The following is a 13,926-nucleotide window of genomic DNA, read 5'->3' as shown; positions in this document are numbered from 1 at the left end:
TGGGTTATGGATGTGTATGTGATGGAATATGGATGTGTATGTGATATATCCTGTGCTGTGTGTTGATATATATGTGATTTCTTTGTTTACGCTGATGGAAAGCAAAAAACAAAAAAAAATAGCATTTTTCCCCTCTTTGCCGAGTGCCACACTCGGCAAAGAGGGCTTTGCCGAGTGCCGTGACCATGGCACTCGGCAAAGCTGGGAAGCAGAGACCCAATTTCCCAGCTTTACCGAGTGCCAAAGCCATGACACTCGGCAAAGATTTTTTTTTAAAAAAAGAAAAAATTTCTTTGTCGAGTGCAAGAGTATGGCACTCGACAAAGAATTTTCAAAAAAAAAAAGAAAAAAATCTTTGCCGAGTGCCGCTGAGGTGGCACTCGGCAAAGAGGCCGTCAGAGTTGACGTCGGTTTTTTTTGCCGAGTGCTGACGTGACACTCAGCAAAGGCTTTACCGAGTGCCCGATATGTGGCACTCGGCAAAGAAACCTTTGCCGACGGGTTCTTTGCCGACTGCTCTTTGCCGAGTACGGCACTCGGCAAAGCCATTACCGAGTGTATTTCGGGCTTTGCTGAGTGCCGCAGGCACTCGGCAAATTGCCGGTTTCCAGTAGTGATGGCACTTTAATAATTAGTAGACATGTGATCATTGTACCTACTGCTTGGTTAGCAGTACCACGTATGTACAGATAGCCTCAGACATCATACCAGCTGGTTGGTGATAACAGTCATGTGAGCTCTGGAGAGTTGATATATATATGCCTCTATCCATCATGCTTCTTCACTTGACATATAAACATAGACAACTCTATGTGCATCATTTGTTAGGAGTTGATATATGGCCTCTATCCTATGCTAACATACAAACAATTAGATGGATCCGCATAGTATTTATAGTAGAAAATTGCATGCATGTAGTCAGAAAATGACTGTACAATATGGGCATGGGATGCATATGGAGATCCAGCTATAGCAGGTTATGTCTTGGTAGACGATAGAACACATTTTAGGTGAACCACTAACAGATCATAAAGCAACAGCTCTCCAATGCCTAATGTGTGTCACTGATCCTCTCCAATGACAACCCAGCATCATTCTGCGAGGAAGTGGAGAGCGGCGGCCACCTCCACCATGGGCCCACGTGGTAGTAGATGGCTCCGTTCTCATCTCCCACTACCGGAAACAGTGACTTTACCGTGTGCCACAGGCACTCGGCAAAGACCAAAAAACACTCGGCAAAGGCTTTGCCGAGTGCAACACTCGACAAACAGCACACGACATCTACAGTGTCGGCAAACAACTATTTGCCGAGTGTTTACTAATGTTATGCCAAAATTTCAGTTTGAGGTATTCAGTCATTCACAACTTGAAAAACTCGTCTGTGCACCAAAATTTTGGTGTCTTGTTGTGCCTCATACTATGGTGGATATCCATCCTCTAGTTGTAGTTATGAGGGTAGCATGGGCCCATACCCTCTAGTTGTAGTTTTTATTTGGGCCTAGGTTTCTACTAAAAAAACTAGGCCGGCACATGCATGTTTTTAATTTTTCACTTTCTAATAAAAAAGCAAAACTTATGCCGTTGTTTCAAAAAAAAAAAAAACAATTACTCCCTCCATCCAGCAAAGAATGCAATTATGGGAGTCGTGCCGGTCAAACTGACTTAAGTTTGACCAAGTTTATAGTAAATAGTATTAATATTTATGTCTCCAAATAAATTTGTTATGATAACTAATCTAACGGTATTTATTGTCTAATGGGTGTTAGTACTTTTTCATATAATTTTAGTTAAAGTTTAAACTCTTTGACTCCTTGAAATGTGAAAATTACATTATTTTGTGGACGGAGATAGTACTAGGAACATGTACTTCGGACAGGACCAAGTAACAACTACTACAAAACACTTTTCAACCTTAAAAGAGTCGGTCAAATAAATGAGGGAACCTGCAGTTCAGTAAATGCTCTATTGCTTGGACCATAAAAAATGGTACGCCTTCCTATATATGCATTCCTTCAGAAAATAAAAATAATCTTTATATACTACTCTATCCAGACCACATAAATGGCTACCAAGTGTAAGTAGACGCCAGTATGCATGCACGAATGTGAGTACAACAGCTCAATTCTTTTGATAGAAATGGGATGCATTGGGAATTGTAGCTCAAGGTTGAGAAACAAGAGTAGGCCGAATGCAGCAGTGTGAGGTAATGCTGGAGAGACGACGGTTCGACGTCTCCAGGACACTCACAGGCAACCTTGTCAAAGCTATGCTGATTGTGACGAAGACATAAGGTTTGGTGCTGCTTGGAATGTAAACAAACAATTACGAGAGCGTGACTATTGGACCAAATATGCGCTCCACACTCGCCCCCTCTTCTAGCAAACAACATAAAACTGTGCGTTCCTGCATGCGTGCAACCGATTTGTCTTGATCATGCACAAGACCAGCTACTTCTTGAATAACTGTATGGTGTGCGGCACTCTGCAAATATACAAGATACCTTAAAAAACCGTTAACAAAAAGCACAACAGAACAGCTAAGGCAAAAGGAGTCTTTTTTTTGGTGGGCAAAAGGAGTTCTACAAAGATGCAAGCAAGAAAAAAAAAATAGCAAAACCTGGGAATCACATCTCAGGGCTCCTTTGTCTGGTGGGTTAGAAAAAACTATGTGGATTTATTAAGCCCTGAGATGTGATTCCCAGGGTATTCTCCTTTGTACATGCTACCCATCCCCTTGAGACAGAATCCCCATCAGGAAAAAATAACCGGCTGCCGTTTAGACAACACAGGGATATAAATCCTGCACAACCAAAAATATTCACAATGGTTTGTAATAAGAGTTTATGAGTGAGACTTTGGATTGTAATGACATCATCTCTACCTATTAAGTATTCTAGTTATGATGTATTCATATATCTCATCATGTGTGCATTATAATACTTACTTCCAGGTGTGATATTGGGCCGACAATAGCACTCAAATATTTACTGCTAGGTATGTACTGATTCAGCAGTGGTGTCAAGAGTGCTACTTTCAGGACATGTTTTAAACCGGCGCTGACACTCACCATATCATTGTGAGTTCATGTGTTAACCTGGAATTGGTACTCATGGATATCACTGCTGGCTCATGATTTGACCCGACAGTGAGATATGCCTATTATCACTGCCGTGTCAACAAACCGGGCTGATTATCCTCTGCCAGGATTGCTTCCGGCAGTGATGGGGGTTCGGACCCTGTAGTGATCTCGTATTCTGACGTAGTGAATGACTCTTGCCACCTTTTCTTCTTTCTTTTGCGAGATCCAAATATAATTAAATCTGAAAATTTGAAGTTACTAAGGGGAAATATAATATGTGAGCCCTATGTGTGGGAAAAATTGGTTAAAAAACCTGAGCCGCCATAATGTTGGCCTACCTGATAGTTAGGTGTGTCTAATTAAGAAAATATGAATTACTATTACGTTGGACAGAGTGCCTATATAGCCTATTTCTATCCTGCCTCCACAATGACATATAAGTAGACTCTTGTGCCTCATATATATGTTTCATCGATCAGTAAGACAAAAACAACGTGCTTCAAGGCAAAACATTTGCAGTTACGAAATTGCATACACATTCTCAAATCTATGTCATCTCGGAGTGGGATGCATCTGGAGTTCTAGCTGCAACAAAGACAGGGGCAAAGGTGTGCTGCATGGTATAGTGGATATTATCGGTAGTGCGAGCCGGTGGACAAGTGAAATCGGATGAGCTACGACGAGCACTACTGGAGCAGGTCCGGCAACAAGGCCAAGCAGTGCGGCACCTGCGTCCAGGCCCACCAGAAGCAGGAAGCCCAATGCCAGAGTCAGGGGCCCGACCTGGGTTAACTGAGTTTTTTATAGACGTGTAAACATGAGAGGAAGGGGCTAACAAGATTGTAACAAACTAAACATTATTCAAGTTGTCCTCGTCACTGTTGTCTGTTCTTCCCCTTCCTCGAGTCTTCTTCTCTCCCTGATCCATTGGTAGCTAACAATTGGTATCAAATGATCCCAAATGGGAACAGAGCTTCTCCGTCCTTGATCGCGACGGCATCTCCTGCGCCGCCGCCGAGGATCAGCGCCTCGTCGCCTGTGAAGCAGTCTACACTGTTTGGACTGCCTCAGTGTCACGCACGCCGACGCCGAATGGGACGACCATGTCGTCGTGTTGGAGGCCGCTGGCATCGATCTCGGTACCTAGTGCCTGGAGGTCAAAGACGTCGCCGATGACCTGAAGCTGGAGATCCAGAAGATCACCAAGCATCGGGACCACACATTGTTCGACGCCTCTTTCCGTCTCCGATATCGACGGCCATGCGCTCGTCTGCCAGACCAACCGCCAACTTGCCTGACGGGCACTGCATCGAATCGTCTCAACAAGATACGTGGTCTAGGGTCGTCACAACGTGGACCCATGTCCCGGTCAAGGGTACATTGCCAGATCCCCCTCCTGTTGTTGGTCATTTTGGCTCTAGTTCGCCACGGCCGCCGCCTCCTGTCGTTCCGCTTTGGCCGCCACAATTCCAAACCATCCTGATCCAGTTCATCAGCTTCCCCAACCTGGTCGCACTACGTGAAAAACGGTTTGTAGCAACGGGATAAATTTTTTTTAGGGGCGGCTGGTGATGGAGCCGCCCCTACAGTGGTGTGCTCAGGAGCCCAGAGACCAGCCGCCCTTACAAATGAAACAGCAGTGGCGGCTGGTGATACGAGCCGCCCCTACAAATAGGTCTAATTTGTAGGGGCGGCTTATTCACGAGCCGCCCCTAGTATTGCTATTTGTAGAAGCGGCTGGTTATTGAGCCGCTCCTACAAATAAATACCAGAACCCGCACGCGACACCGACCGCAGATCGTTCGTCTCTTTCTCCTCTCAGCCCTCCTCCCTCGTTGGCGAATCGACTCAAACCCTAACCCCTCTCCTTGCCAATCCCCACCCATGGATCGCGACCGCTCCTCACGCCGCACTCGCGACGACAACGGGCACCACCGATCCCGCGACCGGGACGACGACCGACACCACCGCCGCAGTCGCCACGACACCGACGCTCACCACCGGCGCGACGGTGGGGACGAGGACTGCCGCCGCGGGAACCGACGGTCCGTTTCCCCGTCTGAGTCTCCGCCACCCTCGTCGAAGCGGGACCGCTCGTCTAGCCGCCCACGGGGGTCCGTCGAGCGCCGCGACTCCACCGACCGCGAGCCGCAGTCGTCGTCGCGGAAGCAGAAGGGCCACGAGGGCGGTGGCGACGGGGACCAGCCCGGCTGCAAAGGGGGAAAGCGGGTCAGGGCATCCGTAGATCCGCGGTCACTTCAACTCCAAGCAAGGTATTTTGGTCCTACTGAATTCAAGTATTCAGTGTGCTTCCTACATCTGACTTTTTTTTTCGAGCAATACATTATACATCTAACCATCATTATTTCCAGGTCCATAAAGCTGTTGATGCCTGCAAAGGTGTTCTGAGAGGATTACATAGTAGCCGAATTGTGGAAAGGGAGCTCGACCGGGTTAGTCGAACTTTGCTTGTCCTTTTTCATTCTGTAATTCATATCACAGAACCAGTACATGTAGGATTGGTGTGCTTATGGATCTATGTTGTCAGTATAATAATATTACATTTGGGCACATTAATTTTTTGTGTAAGTGCTTTAATACCTTTTTGGTTGAAATTTGAATACACATCTTAAAAATTAAGTCATGCATCTCATAGATTAAGATACAACATTTTAGCTGTGTATTGAACTTAGAATGCTTCTATACCATCTGAAACTCATAATTTTCAGGCAAAGAGGACGCTGTTGATGAAACATGAGGCTGAGACGAAGACAAATGCCTGGCTTGGTTTGCTAGCCCATCTACAGTCTTCGTCTGTACCAAGAAAGGTGAAATTCATTTATTGTTTATCATCTCATATTCTCAAGAACTAAGGACCAAACTTTTCTTGTGCTGGCATTTTTTTTAACCATGTGATGAACTCATGATAGAAAGAAAGTTTTAGCTGTGCATTAAATTAGGCATAAAATGCATTAACCCGTGACTAATCATGACAAATGCCTGTATGTACACGCATATGCACTTGGTGGCTTGGGCATGCACTCTTTGTTTCGTCTGTTTTAAAATTATCTATTAGCCACCACCTTGATACATGTTTATCTTTTGATGTTTGATATCTGTTTGGAGTTTGGCTGCACATGGATCATGTATTCGTGCTATACTGAATTCTAACATTTGCAGGTTCTAGTAATCGTTGTGCTTCTAAAGATGATAATGAGGAGGCGATTTTCCATAATCCAGGCAAGTATACTCTTTTTTTTCCAATGTCTATTTCTACTTAAAAGTATTGCAAACCTAGATTTTTATTGAAGTTGTGTAATTCCAATTGTAGTAATTGGTACTTGACAATTTGCATCTCTAACATATAGGAATCTCTTAGTGTACTATATTTTAGCGACTTCAAGAACCTATTTTTAGTTGACATCATGCTTTTATATATTGACAGTGGGAGGCCCTTGCCCTTTTGTTAATCGGAATATCTGTTAATCAGCTGAAATCATTGCCAGAAGGTTCTAGTGCACTAGGTCTTCCTGTTGCAGCTGGAGCCTACCTATATACACTGTTTTTTGTAAGTTCTGATTTTCTCATAATTATGGTAATGCACATGTTGATGCAATGTAAAACACATCTCCCATGAAATTTGGAATGCTAGTTTAATTTCTATGCACTCAATTTTTCTTGGTGAGCTCTTTTTCTTCCATGTACAGATTACAGAATAGGCATGGTGCTCTTGCAGTCAGTGGACTGCAGCACAATGTTTGCATCTGCATTGGACATTAGCTGTAGTAATAATATTAATAAATTCTGCAACCATTCCATCTCTTCGACATATCGTTGAGCCCCGTCTGTTTGACAGTTCCAGGTTTCAGGCTTCCAGCCATTTTCTATTCAGTCATAGAACTGATCTAGGTTCATTTATCTCTTTCCAAAACAACAATATTCACAACTCAAGGATTCAGAACTAGAATAGTCTAAGCACTCTTGGACTAATTTACTAGTATAACGGCTTCACATAGAGACAATATGTGTTTTTTTTCCTCATTTAGTTGATATTTCTTACAACTTTATGCAAAACCAGGTAACAGTTCCCGCATTGGCTTCAGTTTACAATGAAAAGGCTCTTAAAAGCCAGTTTGATACCAGTATTTACCTTCAGGTATGTGTCCATTTGGTTAGTTGTCTTGCCCTGGCATTCTATTCTAAGCTATCTTGCTAATGCTTTTATGATCTGTGTGAAGCTAATGATCGCTATTTTTATCTCATGTTTTCAGAACTTGTTTCTGTATGGTTATGGTGCGATATTTAACTTTCTTGGGCTTGTGATCACTGCCATCATCCAAGGTAATTATTGAGAATGCATGTCTACTTGAAAGCAACGTGCTTATTGCATAGTCGTTTTAAAATGTTCTATTGAGTTGAGCAAAGTTGTCAATTACTCAAGGCTATATAAATACTATTTTTTTTAGATATCGTGTCGATTGCCATACAAATTGAGCCCTGATATTTGTTATATATCGTGTGAAAGGTCTATGTTTTGATAGTAATGCTTGTTCATGTGAGATTGAACGGTCTAGTTTTTTTTGGCAAAGTAGTCCTACAGTCCGAGTCCTGGAATTGACCCAATTTTATATATGGTTAAGTATTCATACATAAACTTCGATTCTTGTGTAGTTATAGCTTGCAGCTACTATTTTTCCAAAGCACTTGGATTTCAACAAGCTAATTTACAAAACAGACCCCACTTGATAATGCTAACATGGCAGTCTGAAATATTTTTCTTCAGTAAGAAGTGCATTCAGTTAATGTGACATGGAAGAATTGTCCATATTCTGAATGGATGTTGCACTAAGTTTCCTTATGCATGCTAATTTGTGATCTAGTGTTGTATCCTGATGACTGACGGCAGTGAGACGAATCTTACTTGACCAATGAGTCTATGTCTAAGGAATATTTTGTGATCTAGTATTGCTATGTGTCAATTAGGATGGCCAGCTTCATAGTAAAACTATGTATCTATGCATCTAGATATATGCTATGTCTGAAACAGAGGGAGTAGCACTATTGCCATGTTTGTAATACTAATTTGTAGTCCTTAAGAAAAGGGTCACTCTTCTTTTTATTGCCCAACTGCCACAGTTTAGCTCATCAATCATCATTGCATGTAAAATGTCTTTTTATTCAGATAATTGAGAGGAAACCTGAGCTAGCTAAGCTAGAGACACTTGATTGTGGGAAGCCTTATGATGTATTTGTTGGGTGGGCCATTTCAGTTTATTGTGTCTAACTGTCTATGTATAAGATGTTGTTGACTAAGTAACTGATTTACTTATATTTATGTTTCTTCATATGTTCTTGCTTTACTTATTCTGATTCTGACTCTAAAGCCTATTGTACGGAGAACAACGTGAATTGTAAATTTAATTTTTTTTTGCGGAAAAATGATTTGTAGGGGCGGTTGGTACTGTAGCCGCCCCTACAAATCGATTTGTAGGGGCGGCTGGTGTTTCCAGACCGCCCCTATAAATCGATTTGTAGGGGCGGCTACAGTACCAACCGCCTCTACAAATCAATTTGTAGGGGCGGTCTGGGAACCGCCCCTACAAATGCATGATTTGTAGAGACGGTATGGTAGGGGCGGCTGGCCGAACCGCCCCTACAAATGCACTGTAGCTGCCCCTGGAAATCATATTTGACGTAGTGTCGCCTCCCTAAACTCAATTTTGCCACATTCGATGGAGATAACCCACACCTTTGACGCACTCCCTGTGAGAAATATTTTGATATGTATGGGATCGAGGAGTACCTTTGTATCTATGTCGCAAAAATGCACTTTAACGCCCATTGGTGGCAGTCTGTGGAATCCAAGTTGATGAATTGCTCGTGGTCCTCTTTCTGTCGCCTCCTTCATGATCATTTCGATCTTTACCAGCATTAGCTCCTAATTCGTCAGTTGCTCAATATCATTCAACTTGCGTCGGTGTCTTGATACATCACTCAATTCACTGAATTAGTTCATCATTTATCTGGTTATTCTTCACATATTGATCATATGTTCTCTACCATGCGCTTTATTGATGGCATGCGTTCTGATATTAAGTCAAAAAAAATTATCAACTTCCTTTGACCTTTTGACACATGTCCATGCTCCGTTCCAGCTCCGTCATTCCTCTGTTCGTCGTTCCCCATCTCTCTCTCTCTCTCTCTCTCTCTCTCTCTCTCTCTCTCCTCCTCCTCCTCCTCCTCTCGCATCTCATGGTGGCGGTGGCAGTGGCGTCCACCATGGATCATTTGCCTCAATGATATGGAAAGAGTGATGATGCCTGCTATATTTTGTTTCAAGTTTTAAGGTTTCCAAATCTTGCTAAAGTTCAAATTAAGGGAAGAACAAGTATATTGAAGCATAAGAAAACAAAATAGCGATTTTTGCAAAAACATTAGAAGGTATAGAAGCGAATTGTTGTAATGGAAAAAGGAGGACAGTCTATCTATAATTGACACAAACATTTTCAGAACCCCAGCGCCTTAGTTTTTAGCTACAGAGAAGGACGGGTAGCACACATGGAGCATAGGTTCTTCCTAGTGCTCTTCTAGAGAAATACAAATTGTTGGATCACATATCATTTAGAAAAGCACCACGTGTTGCTTGATGTAGACTGCATTGCTCTTATTATTAGGCACTAGCATAACTGAACTAATTTTCTTGACCTGGAGTTGCCCGGGTTCCTCTTCAATTTTAATCTTCAGTAACACGTTTTTATGTGTCACTATATGTATCCACATCAGAGATGCAATATAAGTGACGTGTTTTTTTTCACGTCGCTAATGTGGAAATCTGACACAGTACCTGATGGATGGTTAGGATTCTCTCATTATGAAAACTAGCAAATATGCCCGTGCCTTGCAATGGAAGAAGAAAAAAACTATCAGACGTTAATAGAACATAAGGACAAAAATATTTTATATATATATATATATATATTTATATTTTATCTTTTTCATAAATTTTAATGGCTATAATTTATTTTGTTATGATCATGACATCCATAATAAAGTTAATATTGTTAAATATGACAATGTCCTATTAAGTCTAACGAATTAAAATACTCCCATTGTTCCAAATCTTAAGTTGTTCAGACTTTTTTTTAGATACATAGCTTTTATTACACGTTTCTACGTATATACATTATATCTAAATACATAGTAAACAGGTTAGCTTTCCGTCCATGGAGTTGTGGTACCGTGTCCATCCTGGTTTCTTTTTTTTCTTTCCTATGTTTTTCGCATGTATGTTTTTTTTTCACGATCAGTTTTCCTTTTCTTTGCGTTCTTTTTTTTCTCCATGTTATATTTTCCTGAGGAACGAACGATGAAAGTGAAGAGTTACGGAAGCAGCCGACTTAATAATAAGAAGTCTAAGAGTTGGATTTGACTTGCAGGCAAAATAAAATATGAAAAGAAAATTGCAACAAACTCAGCTCCTACATGGACTCACAGACTAAAAAAGGGAAACAGCGGACATATTCAGACAAATGTACTCAAGATTTCAGTTTATGATTTAATTAATTAGACTATCAGCCGATCCAAATTTTAATAAAAATAAATTTTGTTTCTAATCAAAACTACATTGATAATTTAGTTGTAGAAATCTCTGTTTTTTAGAAAAGAATCAAGCTCAAATGGCTCATAATATTAGATTTATTATTTGTTATTCAGAAAAAAACAGAAAACCAGAAGAGAGGACGTGTGTAACCAAAGAGGCAAAGATAATAACCAACAAATGGGAAACCACATCAGACACAGAAAGAGGAAAAGAAAATCGGAAGCACATGGTGGCAAGCAAAACAGAAACAGAGCAACCAGAAACTCCATCGGAACCGAAAAAAACAAGCATAGAAAAAAAGGAAAAAACCGGAAGTGGACATGGAAAATGGGGAACGGAGCAAATAGAAAATGCATCAAAGGAAAATGGATTTGGAGTCGTGTGTCCCAATAAAAAAACGACCACAGAATAAAAAAGCAAAAAAAAGAGATAAAAATTACCGTGGTTTAATATTAGGAAGAAATTTCTGTGGTTTAATATTAGAGTATGAATAATAATAACTCATAATGTTCTTTTTCTATTTGGATTTAGATTTGGATCGTGCTATTAAAAATAAGAGAATTGCAATCAGAAATCGTATTGTGCTAGACAAAAGCTATTCTAACTCATATGAGCATGGGTTATATATAATAATCCGGACCGAAGAAACTCTCCATTGTCCGGTAGTTAAAGGGATACAGACAAAAAAAGGATGGACGAAAAAATGGCTGAAATTTTTTACTCTTTATTATTAGGTATATAGATATAGATATAGATATAAATATAGACTAAGGTGAGTACATCTGGCATCACAACCGGAAAAACGTCCTTTGCCCAGAGCCGCGATTTTTGCCGAGAGCAAAAACGCGGGATCTCGGCAAAGAAACCGTTTGCCGAGCGCGGCTCTCGGCAAACACGGGCCGTCGGGAACTCACAAGATTGCCGTGGGCCTGCATCTCGGCAAACAACAACTCTCGGCGAAGTGGGCCATTTTGCCGAGAGCCCCGCTCGGCAAAAAATGACCTTCGGCAAAATGGGCCTTTGCCATGGGCCGCACTCTCGGCAAAATCAGGCTCTCGGCAAAACATTGCCGTGGGCCCATCGCCGTGACTTGCCCTGACAGCGTCACCACTTTGCCGAGAGCCCCAACGTTATGGCTCTCGGCAAAACTGTTTGCCGAGAGCTACTCTCGGCGAATATTTGCCGAGAGCCCCTCCCAGGCTCTCGGCAAACGTGGTTTCTATATTTCATGTGCATGTGTTTCTCTTCTCCTAACTCTCTCCAATTAAATTGTTTTTTGTTTCATATGCTCCAAACTTTTTTTCTCTATACACATACTACAGGTTGTACTCAATATTAAAATTTTGTGTATTTTTGTAATTATTTGCTATATATAATTAATTAATTGCATTTTAAGGAGTTTTTTTAATCGATTAAAATTTGAACAGCGATTGATCTAAACACGGGAACAAATTAAGTAGAAAATGATATTCATGCTATTTATGCATTATTGGGGGCAAATAACATCTTGTTGACGTTTTTTTCACCTTTTATTTTACGAATCGAAGACCACGAACATATGTCGCCGAACGATTTAAAAATTCTTAATAAAAGGAAACGAATTCGGAAAATTGTGATATTTGCAATGAAGTCATGGTATCACACTTGGAGGCTGTGGTAAAAAATTGAAAATGTTTCGCGCAAGTGGTTGCGTATGATTCTTATAATCTGAGACATCTCCGAATAAGTTTCATAAAGTTGAGAAGGATCCACTAGGATTTTCAAACAATGTCACGGTCGAATTAGTTTTGGAGTTCCAAACTTTTTGTATAGCCATTAGAGAGCATAAGTTGCAACACGGCCAAATTTCGTATTTTTCCGGAGCCGTTTGCTATTTATTAATTTTTTTTTGGATATTCTTTGCCGAGAGCTTCAGGGGATTGCTCTCGGCAAAGCTTCTTTGCCGAGAGCAACTGGGCCCGCTCTCGGCGCAGATTTCTTTTTTTTTTTACCTAGCCTGGATCAATGGTTTGCCGAGAGCTGCTCTCGGCAAATATTTAAATTTTTTTGAGAAATATCATTTTTTGTTCAGTTTGTTAGACGAATAAAAAATATTTAAAAAAACTTTTCTTTGCCAAGAGTAGCTCTCGGCAAACAATAATTTTTTTAAATATTTTTTTGTGCAGTTAGCTAGTTAAAAATTTCGAACGAAATTTGAAAAAAAAAACTTTGCCGAGAGCCGGATCGGGGGGCTCTCGGCAAAGGTGGAGGGTTTGCCGAGAGCCTCCCAGATCTGGCTCTTGGCAAAGTGCCTTCCCACTTAACCGTTTCGGGCCTTATCTCTCTCACTCTCTCGCCGCCGCAGCCCCGCAACCCGCTCCTGCTCGCCCCAGCCCGCCACGCCCGGCCGCGCGCGCTGCCGCCGCCGCTCCGCCCGAGCCTCGCCGCCGCCGCGAGCCACGCCGTTGCCGCGAGCTACGCCTCCGCCCGAGCCACGCCGCCGCCCGAGCCACACCGCCGCCGCAGCCCGGCCGGGCGCACTGCCGCCGCCGCTCCGCCCGAGCCTCGCCGCCGCCGCGAGCCACGCCGTCACCGCGAGCTACGCCGCCGCCCGAGCCACGCCGCCGCCGCAGCCTGGCCAGCCCGCCCCATCCCGCCACGCCCGCCCACGCGCGCCGGCGGCGGCCGCCGACCCGCCCTAGCCCCTCCACGGCCGGCCAGGCCATCCAAGCCCGCCCAGCCCCAGCCACGCCACGCCCCTGCGCCGGCCACGCTCCTCCTCTCCCGCCCCGCCGCGCGCGCCCCTCCTCGTCCTCGCCCGCGCCCTGACTCGCCCTCGCGCATGCCCCGATTCGCCCTCGTCCTCGCCCGCGCCCCTCCTCGTCCTCGCCCTCGGGCTCGTCCTCGCTCGCGCTCTGACTCGCCCTCGCGCGCTCCTCAACTCGCCCTCGGCCTCGGCCTCGTCCTCACCGTCGGCCTCGCCCTCGGCCTCGTCCTTGCCATTGGCCTCGCCCTCGCCCTCGCCATCGCCGCGGAGAGGAACAAGGTATACTAAGTAGTATTAGTGGTAGTAGTAGTGAGTAGTAGTTAGTAGTTGTAGTAGTGGCATTAGTAGTGGTATTAGTAGTAGTTAGTAGTTAGTAGTTGTAGTAGTGGTATTAGTAGTGGTAGTAGTAGTTAGTGTAGTTGTAGTTGTAGTTGTAGTAGTTAGAGTAGTAGTAGTTGATACTTAAGCTGCATGTGGTTCCTTGATATATATGTGGTTGTCG

The 13,926-nt window shown here is 43.1% G+C and overlaps 2 protein-coding genes across 2 annotated transcripts; both read left to right on the top strand.

Moving 5' to 3' along the window:
* Positions 1–5,318: 5,318 nt before the first annotated feature.
* On the top strand, positions 5,319–7,807 carry LOC136498859 (CMP-sialic acid transporter 3-like). Its single transcript, XM_066494572.1, has 7 exons — positions 5,319–5,351; positions 5,451–5,531; positions 5,808–5,906; positions 6,259–6,318; positions 6,524–6,646; positions 7,157–7,234; positions 7,350–7,807. The coding sequence occupies exons 3-7, from the start codon at positions 5,826–5,828 to the stop codon at positions 7,428–7,430; spliced, it is 423 nt and encodes a 140-aa protein (XP_066350669.1). The 5' UTR covers positions 5,319–5,351; positions 5,451–5,531; positions 5,808–5,825; the 3' UTR covers positions 7,431–7,807.
* Positions 7,808–12,310: 4,503 nt separating this feature from the next.
* Positions 12,311–13,712, top strand: LOC136499477 (classical arabinogalactan protein 9-like). The gene is made up of 2 exons (XM_066495116.1): positions 12,311–12,334; positions 13,023–13,712. The coding sequence occupies exons 1-2, from the start codon at positions 12,311–12,313 to the stop codon at positions 13,710–13,712; spliced, it is 714 nt and encodes a 237-aa protein (XP_066351213.1).
* The last annotated feature ends 214 nt before the right edge of the window (positions 13,713–13,926 follow it).

Source organism: Miscanthus floridulus, chromosome 13, assembly GCF_019320115.1.
Source record: "Miscanthus floridulus cultivar M001 chromosome 13, ASM1932011v1, whole genome shotgun sequence".
Lineage (NCBI taxonomy): Eukaryota > Viridiplantae > Streptophyta > Magnoliopsida > Poales > Poaceae > Miscanthus > Miscanthus floridulus.
This window is presented reverse-complemented; position numbering and strand designations above follow the sequence as displayed.